This window comes from Pempheris klunzingeri, chromosome 14 (assembly GCF_042242105.1).
Source record: "Pempheris klunzingeri isolate RE-2024b chromosome 14, fPemKlu1.hap1, whole genome shotgun sequence".
Lineage (NCBI taxonomy): Eukaryota > Metazoa > Chordata > Actinopteri > Acropomatiformes > Pempheridae > Pempheris > Pempheris klunzingeri.
Window position 1 is genome coordinate 54555 of NC_092025.1, and position 19384 is coordinate 73938.

General features: G+C 43.6%; 2 protein-coding genes across 2 annotated transcripts in view; one reads left to right on the forward strand and one right to left on the reverse strand.

Moving 5' to 3' along the window:
* Positions 1–6058: 6058 nt before the first annotated feature.
* timm22 (translocase of inner mitochondrial membrane 22 homolog (yeast)) lies at positions 6059–9394 on the reverse strand. Its single transcript, XM_070843830.1, has 5 exons — positions 9344–9394; positions 8479–8795; positions 8027–8223; positions 6611–6683; positions 6059–6520 (listed from the first exon to the last, which is right to left on the reverse strand). Exons 2-5 carry the CDS (start codon positions 8720–8722, stop codon positions 6444–6446), a joined length of 591 nt encoding a protein of 196 aa, XP_070699931.1. The 5' UTR covers positions 8723–8795; positions 9344–9394; the 3' UTR covers positions 6059–6443.
* A 173-nt stretch (positions 9395–9567) lies between these two features.
* Positions 9568–19384, forward strand: part of specc1 (sperm antigen with calponin homology and coiled-coil domains 1) — a 68625-nt gene continuing 58808 nt past the window's right edge. Inside the window, exon 1 of the mRNA XM_070843382.1 lies at positions 9568–9615. The gene's annotated coding sequence lies outside the window, so the exon portion shown is untranslated. The remainder of the gene's footprint in view (positions 9616–19384) is intronic.

Here is a 19384-nt window from a genome sequence, read left to right on the forward strand (position 1 = left end):
GTGTGACTGTCACAGCTGGGTGTCTTCTCTTTTTTTGTTTGTTGGGATTCACCGCTCCATCAGCTCGTGCACCGGTATCCTCAGCTTTAATTTAGTCCCCTAGTTTAATCCCCGTGTGAATGGTGTGTTTTTATATCATTTTCAGACCGAGGAGGTGTCTGTGCACTGATAGGTGACCAGTGTTGTACCGTTATTCCAAATAACACAGGCTCAGATGGAACAATAACCAGTCTTTGAACCAGCTGAAAGCTTTGCAAATTGAGCTGGCAGAAAACTCAGGTGTACCTGACCATCTTGGTTGGCTTAGAGACGCTTTCAGACAATGGAAACCATTGATCCTGTCAATAACAACTGGCATCCTTGTGTGCCTGTTGATTCTGGCATTAGTAGGGTGCTGTCTTATTCCATGCGGAAAGGCTTTCATAAGTCGTGTGGTCTCATCATCCGTCACCACCATGTTGTCTATGTATACACCCTTACCAACTGACCCTCCACTCACGACTGACCAACCTGACTTATTTCCCACACCTGACTATGACACATCATCTGATGAAGACGATGGGACAATTCATGTGTAAGTATGACCTACACCATGACAGATTTATACTTCATTGATAAGCTTGCTACATCCTCAGATCTTTTGGATTGCAAAAAAAAAAGCTTTCTGCAATATTATTTATGCACAGCATAACTTAATGATGAGATGTCTTAAATCACATAATGTGACTTGCCATGTCTGATGTTATATGCCTGTGAAAATACCGTTGGACCTGATAGCGTCAACGTTTGAGTGAATTTTACATTTATTCTATTTTTCTTAACTTTTTTTTAAGGAGCATTTTTGACCTGTGTGATTTTGCAATCAAAAGGGGGGAAATGTGATGGAAAAATACTGAAATGACAATTAGTTGTTGATGACCTTTGAAAGCACAAGTGTAACAACACTGAGACATGCCAAATGTATATATCTGCCCTGCAACTGATCCTAAGAAAAGGACATGGTGAAAACAGGAAAACACCTGGAATTGAGTTTGTGGGCATTTGATCAGAAAACAGGAAACCACCTTGATTTTAGCCTTGGGGAGGATGACCAGAAATTAGGGAGTTACCTTGGCTATTGTCGCTCTTTGTGTCTGTGATTTATAATGCTATGTTTTACTTAGGTTCTTACCTTATAAGGAAGAAAACCATTTGTGTTTATGATACGCCCAATTGCCTATAATATTCTGTCTGATATCTCTTTGTGCCAGTCAACTCCTTCACTCTCCTGTGGTGTGGATGACTTGACTCTCTTGCACAAGATAATAAAGCGTTCAGTTTGCTTGACATTGTACTGAGCTTGGTTTTATTTCAAATAGCGATTTTCCACTACACTTGTCTCACTTGGTGTAAGTCCCCTACTGGCGTAAGCGATGATTTGCATTTTACCATCCTGCTCCTGATACAAAGCAGCGCCCAAGCCGCTTGAGCTTGCGTCAGTATGAAGAACATAGGGAAGCTTTGGATTGGCAAATCCCAATACTGGAGATGATGTCAGCTTCTCTTTAATACACTCGAAAGCTTTTTGACAGGCAGGCGTCCACCTCTCTGCGAAAGGCTCTTTGGGATTTAGATAGTTGCCTGAAAAGTTGGTTCTCTTTTGGCCTTTCCTGATTGGTGGGTAGCCTCCTGTGAGGTCATTCAAGGGCTTCATGATCTTAGAATAGTCCTTCACGAACCGGCGATAATAGCTAGCGAACCCTAAGACTGACTTCAGCTGCTTCAGAGTCTGTGGTTCTGGCCATGTCCTTATGGCTGTAATCTTTTCAGGGTCAGTCTTAAATCCATCTCTTGAGACGATATGGCCCAGGTATTGTACAGATGTCTGAAAGAACCTGCATTTCTTGGGGGACAGCTTTAGGCCATTTTCCCTCAAGCGTTGGAGAACATGCTGCAGCCTTTTTTCATGCTCTTTGAGGGAGTCAGAGAAGACAATCAAATCATCAAGGAATACCAGGACATCTTTGAGGTTAATGTCCCCCATACATCTCTCCATTAACCTCTGAAAGGTGCTGGGTGCGTTGGTTATTCCTTGCGGCATTCGATTGAATTCATAAAATCCCAGGGGACAGACAAAGGTGGTTTTGGCCTTAACCCCCTCTTCCATTTCAATCTGGTAGTATCCAGACTTTAAGTCCATCACAGAGAACCACTTTGAACCGGAAAGTGCTGAGAAACTTTCCTCAAGGTTCGGCAGTGCATAAGCATCTTGGATGGTCTGTGAGTTAAGTTTCCGATAGTCAATGCAGAGGCGAACTTCACCATTTTTCTTCTTGACTATGACAATGGGTGATAAAAAGGGGGATTCTGATTCCCTTATCATTCCAGCTTCCAGGGGCATCTGAAGATGCTTTCCCACAGCCTCATAGTCGTCCGGATGGATGGGTCTTGACCTTTGCTTAAAGGGTGTTTCATCCTTGAGCCTCATTTTGTGCTTGACTCTGGTGGCATGACCAAAGTCAAGGTCATGGCATGCAAACACATCTACATAAGTGTTGAGACTCTGTGTGACTCTGTCTTTCCATTCTGCTGGCAGGGGTGAGTCACCGAAATCAAAGGCCAACTTGGTCTCAGTAGGCTGGCTGGGGAATTGAGCAGAGACACTGGAGCAACTTGCAGTAGCAGAATCTGTGTTAGGAGGGGTCTGAGTTTCAAAAACTTGATCGGCAACATGCAGCTCGGCGATAACACAGTTGGTAGGGAGTGTTATGTCATGATCTGTTTCATTCCTTACCCAAACAGGAAACTTGTGAGGGCCACAATTTGACAATGTGATGAGGCAGCAATCGACAAAGATTCCTCCAGGTAAGGTAGAGGTGCTGGGCTGCTCTATTACAGTCAAATTTTCACTGATGGGGGTTCTAGCATTGATGTGACCTTCCAGGCAGATTCTCTCACGAGCTGGGATGACCTCATGTATGTTGCCTCTTAATGTCATCAGACCAATCTTCCCAGTGGTCCTTGCTTTGTTTCTGAGTTCAAGGGTCTTCAAAACCTGTCTATAGCCATAGACAGTGGAGATGTCAGATATATCTCGGTCCTGACAGTGCTCTTCATACAGCAGGTCAAGAGTGTTTGTGCCAATTAGGATTGGAAGATCAATGCTGGAGCGTAAGTCAGGAACAACTAAAGCTAAGGTTGAAACTTCAGGTTGTGCGTCAATGAATTCTCTGGGAAAACCAATGCTAACCTCCACATAACCCAAATATGGGACAGCTTGACCATTTGCACACTCAACATCAAGTTCATCAATAGGTTGGATAGGCTGGTTTGACAGGTTTTCGTTGTAGAAGGAGGATGATATTGTAGTTACCTGTGACCCAGTATCCAACAGTGAATTGCAGCTCACTCCAGCTACAGTTACATTGGCTGTGTATTTTCGACCAATTAACCCTGGTGGTATTTTAGGTCGGTGCTTTGGGTTAGCTGTATGTGATGAGGTCTTTAGTGCAGCTTTAAGTGTGGGACTTGCAGTGGTGTTAGTTCCAGTTTGTCCCTCAACTGGAACAGAGCTAAGTGGGTTTAGTCTGTTCCTCCCAGGCCTTTTGCTTTGCTCTTAATTCCCTTCGCTTGGTCTCAACAGCATCAGGGTTGGGCTCGTTGGTGCATGTGGTGGCTATGTGCCCATCATCGCCACAATTAAAGCAGTACCATGCACGGGGTCTCTTGTAATGTTTACTTTCACTTTCACTCCACTGTGGGGGGCTCTCTGTTTTGGTTTCCTTGGGCTTGTTTTTCTTTGGTTTTGCTAGTGTTGTGTTAGACCACATATGTCAAACTCAAGGCCCGCGGGCCACATCTGGCCCGCGATACAATTATATACGGCCCGCGAGATAATTTCATGTGACTATTAAGAACGGCCCGTCGGTAAACAGCACTCCCACCTCTAATACTACAAATCCAACAATGCACTGAACAGCTGCCGCGCTAGTCAGGACCTGTGCAGCAGCCCCTCCTCCCGCAGGTATAATGACACACCGATCAGCAGATCAATGCCTCCCTCAGCGCTGTTATAGCGACACTTATGGCGTGTTTCCACTAGTACCTACTCCGTACGTACGCCGAGTAGAGCTGAGTAACACCAAACTACAGGTGTGCTGTGTGGATGCTGGGTTTTTTTTCCAATTAGTTATTTGAATGTAAATTTTAAACTAATCTTAAAATTGCCATATTTAAAAGACGCAATCAAAAATGTAATCAAGTAATCCTTGACAATGTGGTGATAATCAAAATTATTTTGATTGACATGTAAATGCCTTACTACCCAGCCCTGAAGGCTGGATATTTGTGTCCCAAGTTATTCATTTCACTTGTTTTTCTCTTAAATAGGACAGGACTCCTCTGTTGTTTTCCTTCCTGGGGCAGCTGAACGTGGACACCAACTACCCAACCAGGGTCGTCCCACAAAGACCCAGCACCACAGCAGACCACCGAACCATTCTCAGCCCCCTACTTGCTTCCAGACACCAAGCCCCTGTCTGAAGGACAATGACAACCCCCAACACCACCCTCTTCACCAACCAGCCAAAAGGATGAAGAGCAACAGAGAGGACGTTGTTACCTTCTGCTTCTTCTGTGCTAGCGGGCTTAAACTGAATGAGAAAAAGTGACTTCTAAAAGGTTAAGAGTATTCAGTCTGTTCAGTACAGCCCGTCACTGTGTCCAGGTATACCTCCTGAATAGTACAATACAATGAATGTAGCTATTTAAATATCCAGCACATTATAATCTGTAGTGTAGAAATCAGAAGTCTGACTTCTTGAATGCTTTGATATTGTTAGTTGTAATTTAGTTTGTATTGATTTTCATCAGACTCAGAGAGCTTACTGTGTGACTTTGAATACTTTGATAAATGTACAAGCAGTACTTTATGTAAGACCCATAATATTACAAGACAATACAAAAAAAACACTTATATTATCTGAATTTTAACCTCATTCACATCATCCAGTTATACAGGGTTCACAAAAAGTTAGGGATATTCGACTTTCAGGTGAAATTTATGGAAAATGTAAAAAGTGAATACTACAGTGATATTATATCACGAAAGTAGGACATTTAAGTATCAGCATGCAATGGTAGTTTCTTCATCTTAAACAATTTATTGAAAGAAAATCTAACAACAGTGGAGGGTAAACAAGGGTAAACGTAAAATTGGGATGTGGCCAAAGGACGTCCACTCCTCTCCTTTCTGTGACTCTTCCAGTCTCTGTATCTCTGTTGCAACCTGCTGATGACACTCTGTGACCCTCTAAGCTCAGTGAACACCTCCGTCTGAGGACCTGTTTGAAGCCTCCAGTGTTGAGGTGCTGCTGATCAACTGTTAGGTGTCGTCTTGGTCTCATGATGTCAGAATGTGAACAGCAGGATGAGGAGGACTGTTAAAATACCAATTCTAACTGAAGCAGGAAATGTATTGGTGGTGGTTCATCCTGAAATTTCACCTGAAAGCCAAATATCCCTAACTTTTTGTGAGTAGTGTACGTTATAGTTATTACTGATAATAGGCACCATTTTTCACCAATTCAGTAAAACAATCACACCTGAAATGATCCTGTTCTCTGTGTGATCATCTTCCCTCATTGATGTTAACACTGAATCAATTGTGTCATTATATTAGTGGACAGCGATGAATATAGGAGGAATTCTAGTGGCAGTAACATAATGGAAAATCCAAGTGTGCAACATTAAATACCTTTAGATGTAGCAGATGCCTCATCTCTGTGATTGTCAAATATTTCCTTCTTTGTTGGTACAGATGACTATACAAGCAGCATCTACCACTTGAAAATCAACATGAAAACTAAAAGTTAACTTTAAAGGTTGGTCCTGGCCTCGTGCTGGAAATCCAAAAGAATTTTTCTCTGTAAACAACCAAAATAATCACGACTAGAATGAAGGCAACATATTTAAATAAATCAAACGTATAATCAAGACTGTTATTAAAAAGGCAATTTACAAATCTGTGGTCATGGACAAAAGAAAGTCCTGAACGCACAAGTTAATAAAAAAACATCTTTAATATAAATTATCTTGATGTGGATTAATTACTGACACCTCATGCCAATGTTCTTAGTCTGAATTGAGGTGGTTGTGACTCACAGTGAAGGTGATGAACATTTTCATCTCATCACTATACCTTCAGTACACAAGTGGACAAGTGGACAGTCTCCACATGATAAAGTATTTGCATGATAAAAATAAGGAGAAACTGGAAAATGCATAGAGGTCCTTTCCAGCCATCACATAACACCACTCTACACAAACAGGAACCTGTCACTTCCACCAAATTTGTCAGTTCTGCTTCTTTTGCAGCAGCTGTCCACGCCCAGATACATATTCACAGAGCTCGCCCGGTGCGTGCATCGATTAACTTCTTGTCCATAGAGCCACTCTTTAGTGGTTCACCGCAAATAATATTCAATGGCAGCGGAGAATGCAGCAAAGCCTCCACATCCCAGCACCCCAGCCTTCAGGCCAGCTGCAACACAGGAAAAAAGTAAATGTGAGCACACGAGAAATATACTACCTTCAATTTCAAACATCAAAGTAATGATACCAGGTTACATACCACGAAATCCAATGGCTCCTCCAGTTACACAGCCGCTGTACACTGCGTTCTTCCAGTCTGATTTACCTCTGTGCTGCAAATGAAAAACATGTGATGTTATGCATTTGAGGCCGATGGAGAAAACAAGAGCCAGGAAACAATGAGGGCCTCTGATTAGAATTACAGGTGAACATTTCGCTGTATCTGAACTGAAATGGTTTAGAGTCGTTTTCTTTTGCAAGCTATGTTCTTGATGCACATCATCCATCCATCCATTATCTATACCGCTTATCCGTCAGGGTCGCAGGGGGGCTGGAGCCAATCCCAGCTGACTTCGAGTGAGGGGCGGGGTCAATCACAGGGCCAAAACACAGAGACAGACAAACACTCATGCTCACACTCACACCTATCGGCAATTTAGAGTGACCAATTAACCTGCATGTCTGTAGATTGTGGGAGGAAGCCGGAGAACCCGGAGAAAACCCACGCAGGCACGGGGAGAACATGTGAACTCCACACAGAAAGACCCCAGGTCCAAACCTGGAACCTTCTTGCTGTGAGGCAACAGTGCTCACCACCTACCACCATGCTGCCCACTTGGATAATCAAAAACAGCAAACAGTTTTGCTCTAGAGGGTGCCATCAGACCATTTTGAGGAGTTCAAAATGCAGAACAACCATGAGGCTCCCAAAACATCCCAAACATCCAATATGGGATATTCAGTTGTTTGGCAACAACAATGCTCATTTCAACCTGAAATGACTCTCTTGTCGTAATGATTGTCCACATTGGTCCCGTTGACGTTTAAATTAGTCTATTAGCCATGTTTGCTACTTATCTAATTTGACTGCTAATTATGCATTTGGTGCCATGTTGGTGAAGTCATCCAGCTTTAAAAAAATAATCACATCACACCTGATGTGACCCAGCCTTGTAGCATTGTTCAGTATTTAGAGATTAAATCCTTTAACATTGTTTTGTCCATTCTTTGTTTTCCTACAGACAACGAGGGACATTCCTAAATCCTCTTAACTTATTCCTTTGGACTGAGCTCCTGTCAGACATTTTGTTCAATTATGTTCTCCTGTAGAGTAACTTAAAAATAATTCTGTATTATTTTATTCTCTGAATCTTGTCACGCAGTTCATGTGTGGCATCTTACTCACATAATGAATTTTTGTTTACTAGATTGTATCAATCAACCAATCTTTATTTATATAGCGCCAATTCATAACAGCGTTATCTCAAGACGCTTTCCATGAAGAGCAGCTCAGACCAAACAATTCAGGAATTCAAAATGAAGGATTCAAGAATCCTAGGTAGTGTAAGTGTGAGCCTTTAGCGTCAACCGTGTTCGTGAAGCTGTGTGGTTACATCCAGCATCAGTGTGTCACCAGCTGCAGCCCCACATACTGCAGAGAAGTGGTGTGACCTACTGATTCTATGATGCACTCTGTGCAGGAGAACATGGCGCCCACGATGGCAAAGTTCTTGGCATACGACATCCCCCTCTGGCCCATGTCTTTGAGGACTTCTCGTGCTGTTGGAGTTCTTAGGGGGTCTTTGGGGTCGAAGCCTACATTAGTATCGATGCCGGCTGTGAAAACACCAAAAGCTCCACCAAGGACAAACCCTGTGGTGAACAAAAACACCATCGTAAATCTCTACACAATAAATCAGGATCAGAAAGGATGCAGAGTCTACTGGTGAGCCATTCTCATCTGACTGGAGAAATATTATCGGCCTTTAAGTTACTGATCAGGTCTGTGTGATGTGCAGAAACCATTACGGCAGCGCTGCAACCAACAAGTATATTTTTCTTACTGATTCATTGTTTGACCTATTACACACTTTTATATGTATTTCTAATACTGCCGTCGCTGCCTACCTCCCACGCAGGCCAGCACCGATTTGAAGGCGCAGCTCTCCATCCCCCTCTCGATCATCTTCTGCTCGTCGCTCTTCGGAGGAATCGGCAGCCCCCCCATAACGCCGGGGTTCAGCTCCTTCACGGGCCTCTTGTCCCCGATGAGATGCTCCAGGACCATGCTGTACTGGATCGTTGGGCCGTCCTGACTCGGACCTTGTGAGTCGGAGGCAGCAGCGTTCGCTGCACCCGTGGAGGCGGCCATGTTTCTCAATGACAGCGCTCCTGGTAAATGTAGTTAACAAGGAGGGCCGGCAGATTCGTGACATTTGTAACGCCTGGCAGCAGAAATAATGGGAACACAATTAAAGTACATCCGGCTATATAGTTACATGAATGGAGTGAATCCATATTTCAGATTTTTGAAAAGCATTTATTGTCTCAGCAGAGATTCATCATTTATTTATTATTATTATTATTTATTTATCATCCTGTCAGCACATTCGGCACGAAGTCCGCCTGCCCACGTGACACCAGCGAACCCAGCCTTCACCGAAATTTGTCGAAACTTTTACGGTAAATTTGGGGCTTTTTTAGACAGTGCGTTGTTGAATTGTACTTTCCCACCTCACTTATATCGCTAAAATAATTATTCTGGTTTCTATATAATGCATTGTTGTTGCAACTGTGTCAGAGAGGCGCTGATTCCGCCTTTTTAATTACAGGGAATAAACAAAAGATTAAAACATCACTAAAGATGAATGCCCCATTAGCCACCAGCAGCTTTAACCTGTGCGTGTGTTTGGTTGGGTGTAATGTTCAGTGTGCTGAATATATCGGGGACAGGAGACAGGATAAATGTCCAGCATTCAGAACCAACACCAACCTGACTGGCATCAGGAGCTCCTTCGGTCTTTAAACGGTGTAGTCAAAGAGCAGGCGCCCGGGAAACACCGGTCTGTGCACCGTGTTTCATTGCTCAACGGAAAGACTACATTTCCCAGAAATCTCCTCCAGCACTGCGCCAAACCTGCTTCACGCGCTCCACCTACCGGCTCCCGCTCGGCGGGCCGGTGGTGGAGACAGTAATGACCGAGAGCGGCGGCGGCGGCGGCAGCAGCAGCAGCATCCTCACCAGAGGACAGCAGCAGTGAACAGGTGAGCTGGAGCTAAGCTAACACTCATGTTCCTCCTCCTCCTCCTCCTCCTCCTCCTCCTCCTCTTCCCCCCTGTAAACTTTGCTCGGTGGTCAATCGGAGAAGCGGCCAGAGAGTCGCTCGGGATCCGTCGGTCTGTCCAGCCCACAGCGGCGCCAAACGGACTTGGATGACAGCCTGCTTGTGATTAGCTTGAAGCGTCCCGGAGAGCAGGGTGTAGTGACCGGGGCCGCCTGGGGCTCCACGCTGCGTGGCCGTGGTGTCCGGCAGCACTAAGTCAGCGAGCCGGACTGCAGCAGGACGCTGTGGTACGTTTGACGTGGCTTCACACGTTCATCCTGAATTTGTTTACTTGCTAATGTTGCACCGTCACGAGATGAGCAGGATTCTTCCCCGATCAATACTGCCCACCTGCTCTCTGAACAGCCCTTTCACTGGCGCAGTTATTTACCCGCCGTGGTTGATGTGGAAGTGTTCATAGGGTGCCAGCAGGGTGCCAGCAGGGTGCCAGCAGGGTGCCTGCTCTACCTGACCACTCTGTGGGCTTTGGAGGGAGAAGTCCACTGTCTCCACGGGTCACTGAGGGTGCTGCAGCTTGTGCTTAATTGCCCTTAGAAAATTCAGAAATCAAAATGAACTTGATTTATTGCTCATTATTCTGATTAAAGTTCGGCCATTGTTTCAGTTCTATAAGTCTTACAAAGAGAAGAAATTGTGGATTTTATTGTTTTGTTGACCTAAAAGTAGTCAAATTTAAACACACTAAGTCTAATGCTATTGGAGTACTAGTACTAACAGAAGAGCAGAGGAGACCCGAACAGAACATAGTTGAATACAATAGAAGGTTTTAATTGTAAAATGTAAAGCCTCCCCAGGTTGCTGAAACCCCCAAGTTGCTGAAACCCACAGTACTACAGTGGTCTAGATGCCCGTGGACCCGTGGAAATACTTTTAGTTTTATCGTGATATTTCAAGGATTAAAATCAATGGAAGGTTTCTCCTCAGATCCTCACGAACAGCAGCTAGGCGCTGTTCAGCACCTGCTTCTTCGTAGCGTGCTCATGCCTTCCTGACACAAAGCAGGTCATGTGCTGGCAGATCAAGTTACAAACGAGTTTACCAAATTAGCTGTGCTGCCGAGGTTTTGCTGTGTTTCTATGTAAATTTCCCATTTTGCTGCCAATGGCAAGTTGCCTTTGGAACCACTTCAGTGAACTGCAAGTGGTTTTTCCTCACATGATCAGCCAGCCATTTGTTCCTCATTAGATAAGTGCCATGTGAAGCAGTTAAACAAGGCCTTGTTGTGTTTGGTGTAGGTATTTGTGAAAAGTTGTTGTTTATGTCTCTAATAGGTCCTTAAATGCTTCATTATAGCAAAGTGTCCGGACAGAGCTCCTGTGTAATTCTGCTCTTGCCACGTAACATTTACTCATAAACCACGTTACCAAAGTGTTCCAGAAACATCAGATCGCTGTCTGAGATAGTGATGCTTGAATAATGCTTGAATAATAAACCTTTGCTATTTGCTCATGGCTTGCTGTGCAGCATACTGAGATATCGCAGTAATGACCAAAGGCAAAGTAAAGCTGTAAAATATCCTAATTGCAGAGCTTACATTGTAGTCCTGTGTTTATAGAAGAGGCCAGCATTGCAGTGGTACTTGCAAGGATCCTTTGGGCGAAACCAAATGGGCGACAAATGACAGCTTTCGCTTTCTTCTGTTGCTTTTTATTATGCCAGGAAAAAGAAGACTTCAAATATGAGCAGGGCACGAGTCATTTATGAGGCAGTCACAGGGAATGTTGTTTGTAGGTAATTACACCCTTTGTTTTTCTCATGGTTAGCCATCCAAGAAGGGGAAATACTTTGATATCGGCTTCTGCTGCTGTGTTTAGGACAGGCTGTGCTAGACACAAAAAAGCATCAACGGGGGCTGCTCTTGTGTCAGCATAATGATGGGCAGTCAGCACACTGGGTATGTACTGATAGATATAGTTTGAAAAGGCTCCTGTCTTTCCTGTGCTAATGGTGTCTATTGTATGAGTGTTTGTAGCCAGTAAAATTAAATGAACGCCTCTGACAACAACTGACATGACTGCTAAGTTTGCAATCTGTCTGTTTGAGTTTTGCATTGATTTCATGACTTTGCTTAAGTTGCCATTGATGGAGGTAGAAGCGTCTCTTGCCTGGACTCATACTCAGCATGTTCTTGTGCAGTCTGGAGCAGTGAATCTCCCTCCTTTTTTTCTTTAGCTGCTCTCGTCCTCCGTTTAACTCATTATGCAGGCAGTTCCTGAGATTGGCTTGCTATTTATAGCCAGGGGTTATGCGTGGAGCACCCATGTCCAGTTGTACGGGGGTGCTACGGTTTATGTGTTGGACACAGAATGATATCTGCAGATCTCCTTGACCCTCTCTGCTCAATGGGAAGGATTAAATGTATGTGAATGTGTGATGTTCCAAAGGGAATTCAAGGTCTCCTCTCATTGCAGCCCTACACACTCAGGAATATCTCCTACCAGTGCTGGTGTCCTGGATTCACTTTCATTAAATGCGTGCTAAGGTACTGTGAGTACACAATGAACGGCAGCACGGAGTCTTTCGTCCACATGCTGTAACTGACATGTGAAATGAGTCAGAGTGGGGGTGGGGTAATAACGCTTGAAGTGACCTTGTCCTGCTGTGGTGAAACGGGTGAAAGGCAGATACTGCAGTGATGTAGTGCTTAACGTTGTACGTCAGATGGTCACTGCTCTCTTCAGATGCTGCATTCACTGCCTAGTTACTCTCAATGGAGGGAGATTCCGGCATTATAATGACCTAAAGGCTCAACATAACTACAAGACATCGATCTTGGGGGGGGGGGCACACTTTCACTAAATGCAAATGCAGACTTTCAGACCCCAATACAACCAGCAAGACGTGTTTGTGACTAGTCTAAAAATTATAGATAGAATCATCAGCCAATGGATGTGCGTCTGTCCAAGGCTACAGCCTGTCCGTCCTTGGGAGCTGGATCTCTCCTTCACTGTGGTGCTCCCGGAGGTTTCTCTTTTCCCACTGGGTTTTTTGAGTTTTTCCTTCCCGAAGAAGGAGGGTCATAAAGGGCAGGTGATGCCTCGGACTGATCCACCGGACTGATCCTTTGGCCTCATCGACTGCTGGACTCTTTATTAGATTGTTTGTTCGCTTACACTTGTTTATTTCAGTGAACTTTGTAAAGCACTGTGAGACACTGGGCTATACAAAATAAATTGAATTGAATTGAATTGAATTGAATTGAATTGAATGACAACGAGATACAATCATTTGCTTACCCAAATGAAGAGATAACTCTGCAATTTATTGGGCCAAAAAAGTACAGATTATGCATTTAAAATGAAACCTTAGATTTGTATAAATCCTTAGTTTTAAAGAGTATTTGAACCCTTCTTGTCTGCTAGAAGTGCAGGTGTGGATTTGGGGGAATAAATGTGTGTGAAGGCATGGCCTTGTTTGACAGCAGGCTGTTGGTGAGGCTTTTGAGTAGGGAGGGATTGAAAGAGATTAAAAATCACGCAGATGAGTTCGCATGAATTGGTGGCCACAAGGAGACATAGGTGGGACACCCATCTGTACCAGGACGCACAGCACCCCGCTCCTCACAATAATGAGCTGGAGGATCAAAGCAGCTGCCGAGCCGAACAAATTTGAGCCTGTGGGTTGATCCTGATGCTGTTGGTGCTGAGTTCATCAAGTTCATTAGTTGCTGTGTAGCATCAGCCTGTAATGACCCGTCAATCAGCAACATTTCTGTGTTTTGAGTTTTGTTACATGAGCAACATAAGTTAAAATATTCTCTTCACAATGCAAGTGGCCTCAGTCACAAATTTGTTTCATGATGAGATTCCATAGTAGGCCATTTTAAGCTGTAGTCTGTATTTGCAAAACATTACATTTGGGTGGAAATGACTCTATCTAAACAAACTAAGACTAGATAGAGATACTGGTCATGTCAGAATAGGAGCAGTTGTGGAAACCTACAGGTCAACACGTTCATAGACTGTGTGCTGGTTCATAAAGAGAACTTGGCAGCAGTTTCCCCAGCATACATTATCAGGTAAAGCCATTAGGAGTAAATGGTTGAACGCAATGTGTTGCTTTGGATGCAAGTTGTCTTGTTGAAATGAGCTACAGTATTGATTTTAAGAATCAAATCTTAATGAGGCCCAAGATCTTGTGTGTTGATTCAAAGTGAGTGGTGAATGGGCAACATGTAACTATGACCTTGTGTGGTCAGCTGTAGGTGTGATACCAGAGAGAGAGAGAGTGGCTGACGGGGGGTCGTTCATGAATCCTGAGCTTTACGACTGTCCAGTAGGACTTTATGCATATGCATTAGCCTGAGTGCTAGTTCTGTGCTCTGAGGTCCGTTTGCTAGAGCACTCCTGTTCCTCCTGTCTATGTCACCTCCATTGCTGTGAGTGATGAGCCTCTGTTTGTAACAGGAACAGCTCTCACCCTCTTCAACATTGGGATGTCAGGAAAATATTTTTATGGCCAGAAACCCATTTCTGTGCCTGGTGTGGCCAGCCATCTCTCTTTCTCACACACATTCAGGGAAAAGCAGTCGGTGTGATCTGAGAAGAAGGAGTCGTTATCGGTTCTCAAGAGGCGAGGTCTGGTCTACATACAGCTGGTGTGGCACGTCCTTTACTGCAGTGGAGGAGGCTTTAATTGAGGAGATAAGAGGAGATGGGCCGATTGGAGCAGGAATGAGTACAGGCCTGGCATGCAGTCAGTTGAATAAATAGAAGCACCCCTGTGCCTGACAGGATGTGAGGCTTCTCAGTACGCTGTCAACTACTTTGTGAAATATTTCAACTCAATAGTTTTTCCATGTAATAGCACCCAGCCTCCACAGAAGTGTCGCGCTACGTTTCCTACGTTTGTTTTCCTCAAATCTTCTTCTAAAGCGTCATATGCCAAAGGCCAGTGGAGAAAAAAATAACCGCAGTGGCACAGCAATGGTATTTGCCTGAGAGGTGTCCAGCTGTGAAAGAAGGTAACTCCAAGCATCTTTTTCCTCTGGCTTTGTTTTTAGTTCAGGAACGTCCAGGAAACAGACTGCATACTTGACAAGCATCACAGTCGAACTCACTGGCTCCAAGGAATGCTAGCGTCTCACTAAATGGGTCATCTGGGCCACGTGTGAGGTAAAGCAGAGATATGGTCTTTTCACTTGACTGTCAGGCTTCTTTTGCCTCCACTGAAGCCTTAGAGCAGCAATGGTGTTCAGCAGAAGTGTGATGTGCAGGTCAAGACTTAGGCAGATGAAGATGGAGTTTCCAAGTGTGACGTTTACATTTGCGTGGGGAGTGTTGTTAAAATGTTTGCTCGGTAGCTGAAAAGGGTCTGACCCATTGTCACCTCTTTTGGTCTCTCTTCATACCAGTTACACTGAACACACCCACGGTGCACATCAAATAGCTCTCATGCCACAAGTCTGTGTGCTGTTGCAACCTCCAAAGGCAGAGCAGGGATTCTCCTTTTGCTCCCAACATGTTCCATTGTGGAAAATCACTGAGCTCTGCTTTTTATTCCCTGACAGTTCTCGTGGATGCTATGCTAGTGTTTCTATGGAATCCGCCCACTCGCTGTACATGCAGCCAGCCATGCAGACAGGAAAGCAGCTGAAGTTTCTACAACGTGGCTCTGGCTGACTGTTTATCACACATGAACTCTGACACCGTCAGAGCAGGAAGTTTGGCCCTCGAGGGACCCTGGCTCTGAGAAAGCTGAAACAGAAGATGAAGCTGATGAAATATGCACGAAGACTGTATCTGTCTCAGCTCCTACTACTGTATGCCTGTTGAGCCAGGACAGAGCAGTTTTTAGGCGATAAGGGATGGCTGCGGCTGTAGCTGCTGCGAGGTGGCACAGTTCAATACGTCAGTAATCCCTTGTTTGGCTGAGGCCACACAGATCAGGGTGTGGATGCTTACATCCAGTTCTTTTTTCTTTTTGAAGGGATCAGTTTTTTGTGTCCATTAAGAGAATCCAGCATCTTAGATGTGAGGATTTTGTGTTTTCCTTTATCATGCATGATAACTGACTAACTTTGCCTTGGGATGTGAGAAAGTACAGGAAAAAGGCAATTTTAGAGATCAATTGAAAAGATAATCTGGTGACTAATGGATAATGAAAATTTTCAGCTGCAACCGCAGAGGACTTATTGTTCATACCTATAAACCTATGGTGGTGCTTTGGTGGAGTTGGTGATTGGCGATTTGATTATACTAATACCAGTTTTATAATAATTATAAATGATAGTAGTATAATAATTACAAACACATAGTGAAACTGATACTTTGGTCATATTGACTAAAGGGCATAAGTATTATGCCATATTATCATAAAATACAACATATTATTATTATTAGTAGTAGTAGTAGTATTTAATTCATTAGAATCAAGAGTTTAGTTGTTCATTTGTACAGTATGTAGTAATCAGGACATCGCTAGTTTTAAGAGTTCAATTTCAGTACATGATGTGAAGAAAATTGCATTGCATTGCAACTCATGTAGATCAAAATCTGAAGGTGAGGTGTGACTGGAGAATTGAGCCTCTCCTCTTGGATACAAACTGTCACCATTAATGAGCCAGGATGCCATAGTAAGCACTTATTACTTTGAAAGTTTGGGAACCCCTGCTGTATAAACCCCAAAGAAAGCCAAGCAACGTATTGATCTATGTCCAGATCAAAGGAAATCATTAACTCAGCACTTTCCTCACTAACTCTCCTCTTCATCTCATCTCTTCTCTAAAATGTGCCGCTCTGATATTTGGGCTATTTCACATTCAGGTGCAGATAGTTTTTCTGTGTTTTGGTTGAGAAATGATAGAATCACACTAGAGGGATTGTTGGAGTTCTTGTTTTACTCTTTCTAACAATAATTCACATCAACTTCACCAGTTGGCAGTTGGCACAATAGTCAATCGCCTGAAACACAATGCATACAAGCATAAACATATACAAACACATATTGCTTCCTATCTGTAGTTTCAGGGATCTCCAATCCCATTCAACCATTTAAAGCCTGTTATATTCTAACAGCTGTAGGGACTCTTGTGTGTTTGGCATCGTGGCTTTGCTCTCATTCAATCCTCACAAGTTGTTATTGAATGCAGAAAATGTTACCCAGTGGCTACATTGTTTTGTGCAAAACTAAGCTTCAACTTCCCTGATCGGGCTTTTGGGAAAGAGGTTTGAACCCTGTTGCGTACTAGTTTCAGATCCCTCCAGACTAAAGGGGAAACCCAGAGGGAGAGCAGAGACCGTCTCACAGCATGGGACACACACTAATCCCACACTCTTCCTGTTTCACTTTAGCTGAGATGATGACTTTGCACACACCACTTCCCTAGTACCAGGTGCTGTACAGATGCTTTAGAGCTGTTGACGTGGTCAGGAGCGATTAATGCATGTAGGTACACATATTTACCAGTCACACGTATTCCCAACTGCAATATTATGGTGTCAAATAAAACTAATATTAGGGTGAAATGGATCTTACAGTCTATTACATTTTTATATACCAACCATAATCTGTTCTGGACTTACAAGCTCTGGTGCAGATGTTGGTCAGATGTTCAGCTGCTGTCATGGTAATGTGTTATCAGTAGCAGCAGGATGAATATATCAGTATCAGACTGACACAGGATCTGCATTTCTTTTTGCAAAACTACGTTATCTTTACAATTTCAGCTAATTTTGTGCGCAGTTGTCAGTTTTGGCTGCTATACTGAGAGTAGGCTGTACTTTCAATCATCATGGAAAAAGCAATATTTTAAGCCCCACTCTCAGCTGAATCACCATCATTACACATTTTTCATTTGTTTTCACATCCTGTGCAACAGTGTTGTCTGTGTGGAGAGTCTGACTCAGTTTTTCTTTCCTGTGGATGGCAGGAGGAAAAAGGAAGGGAATGAGAAACAGGCAGCACCTAGGAGCTTCAACGTGCCTGCTAGTGGGTTTTTCTGAGAAGTGTGGTATGTAGTGGTCTGTCCACTCAGGGGATTCCTGTCATTGTGTGATACAACAAGCTAAGAGCCACCTCACCTAGTGAGCATTCGGCCACATGGCTTTAAGCTCCATCATCATTCATTTATTTTAGGCCTGTTTCATACTTCAGGGGTCTGCTACTTCCTGTCAACCTTTCTGTGTTCAGAAAATGTTCAGTTTTAATTTATGCAAAGGACCTTGGTAGTACAGATGCTTATTCCATTCCATTATTTCCTCATACGTAAGTTGGCTGTTTTCACGGATGAGAAATGGTTGGTATACTGTAATTACTGGTCTCTCATTGTGGTGTTTGTGAGTATGTGATGTGGAAGTGAAGTTTCCTCCAAGCCCATGTTCTATACTGGGACACCTTGGACTGCGTTATTGTTCTCATTTACTACGGCCACTCACCGATGGAAAAGTGATGTACTTTTTGCCGCACTGAAGAGACCTACGGGTTGGACGGGGCACCTATACGGAGTGGGACATGATCATTTCCACATGCTATGCCCTCCCAGTGGAACTTCTCAGTAGTAGATAAGAAGCAGCAGCTTGTGACACCAGGCTTCTTCACCCTTCTTATGAAGAAATCATTATTTTTCCAGAAGCTTTGCTCTTTATAGCCTTGCATGGTTCTATGGATGGTAATACCGATCCATTGGTCCACTATTTTGATGCAGACTGAAATATCTCGATAACCACTGGATATATTGTCATCAACTTTGTTAGAAATGTCAGTGGTGCCCAGAGGATGAATCCTAATAAATTTGGTAATCCCCTGACTTTTCATCTAGGGCCACCAGGAAGTCGAAGTTTTCACTTATCAAATATAATATGTACATATCTACAGGATGGCTTGGCACCAAAACCTGTACAGTGAACATTCATAGTTGTCAGATGATATACCCTAATAACTTTCTATCCACTGATCCCCTGATTTTTGATCTAGCTTCCTACATTGCAAAGAAAAGGCAGTTTTCCTTTGCTATACGTGGAAAAAACAATATAAGGCAATGGACTGTATTGTAAATTAGACAATGTAAGGCTGTTAACTAGAACTATGCTTGTGTTGTGATGATTTCAGCAGGCACTTTCTAAACGTAAGAAACAACTATTTTGTTTGGTCATGGGAAAATCCACAGCTGGCGCACAGGCCTATGTGACCACTAAACAATCAGAGGTACGGCACAATGTTTTGCCAGCATTTAATGAGGCTGCCATCAATAAGGTAATGTGTGCCAGTGGCAACAGTACGAAATCAATGTAGTCAAAAGCATGTAGCGTATGTCAGATCACACTCGAAATCTGTATCTGGAGTTGGCTGTGAAACAGGATGTGGTGCCTAAAAACGCACTCAGAGCTGCTTCTCAAGCCTTTGCTGCGTCCTTTCAAAAAACAGTTTTTGTGGTGATGGAGGGGTGTGGCCAGACCAAGTTCCTCAGTTTACCACTTGCCACAAACTGAAGCCTGTTTCATCCCTTACCAGAGTGCAGTACACTCTCTACCCACATGCTCCACAGCCTTGGCATGCCGTACGCTGTGGGATCCAAATTAGACCAATATGGTTGAGCATAAAATGCAGACCCCTCCACAAACGATCCACCCTCACATTAAGAAGTGTTTCTGAGACAAAGAACGGCTTTGTCAGTGTTGGTAGCCACTGTTTACGCCTAAACAGCCTACAGATGCTTTGGAAATAAGGACCTCATAACAATGTAGTAAATC

What these genes read in the sequence shown, in the direction of transcription:
- timm22 (XM_070843830.1), bottom strand. Translation starts at nt 8,722, where the DNA reads ATGGCCGCCTCCACGGGTGCAGCGAACGCTGCTGCCTCCGACTCACAA. An exon ending in GGTGCTGGCCTGCGTGGGAG is followed by an intron (nt 8,224 to 8,478) that starts GTAGGCAGCGAC and finishes TGTTCACCACAG; the next exon opens with GGTTTGTCCTTGGTGGAGCT. An exon ending in AGGAGCCATTGGATTTCGTG is followed by an intron (nt 6,521 to 6,610) that starts GTATGTAACCTG and finishes CCTGTGTTGCAG; the next exon opens with CTGGCCTGAAGGCTGGGGTG.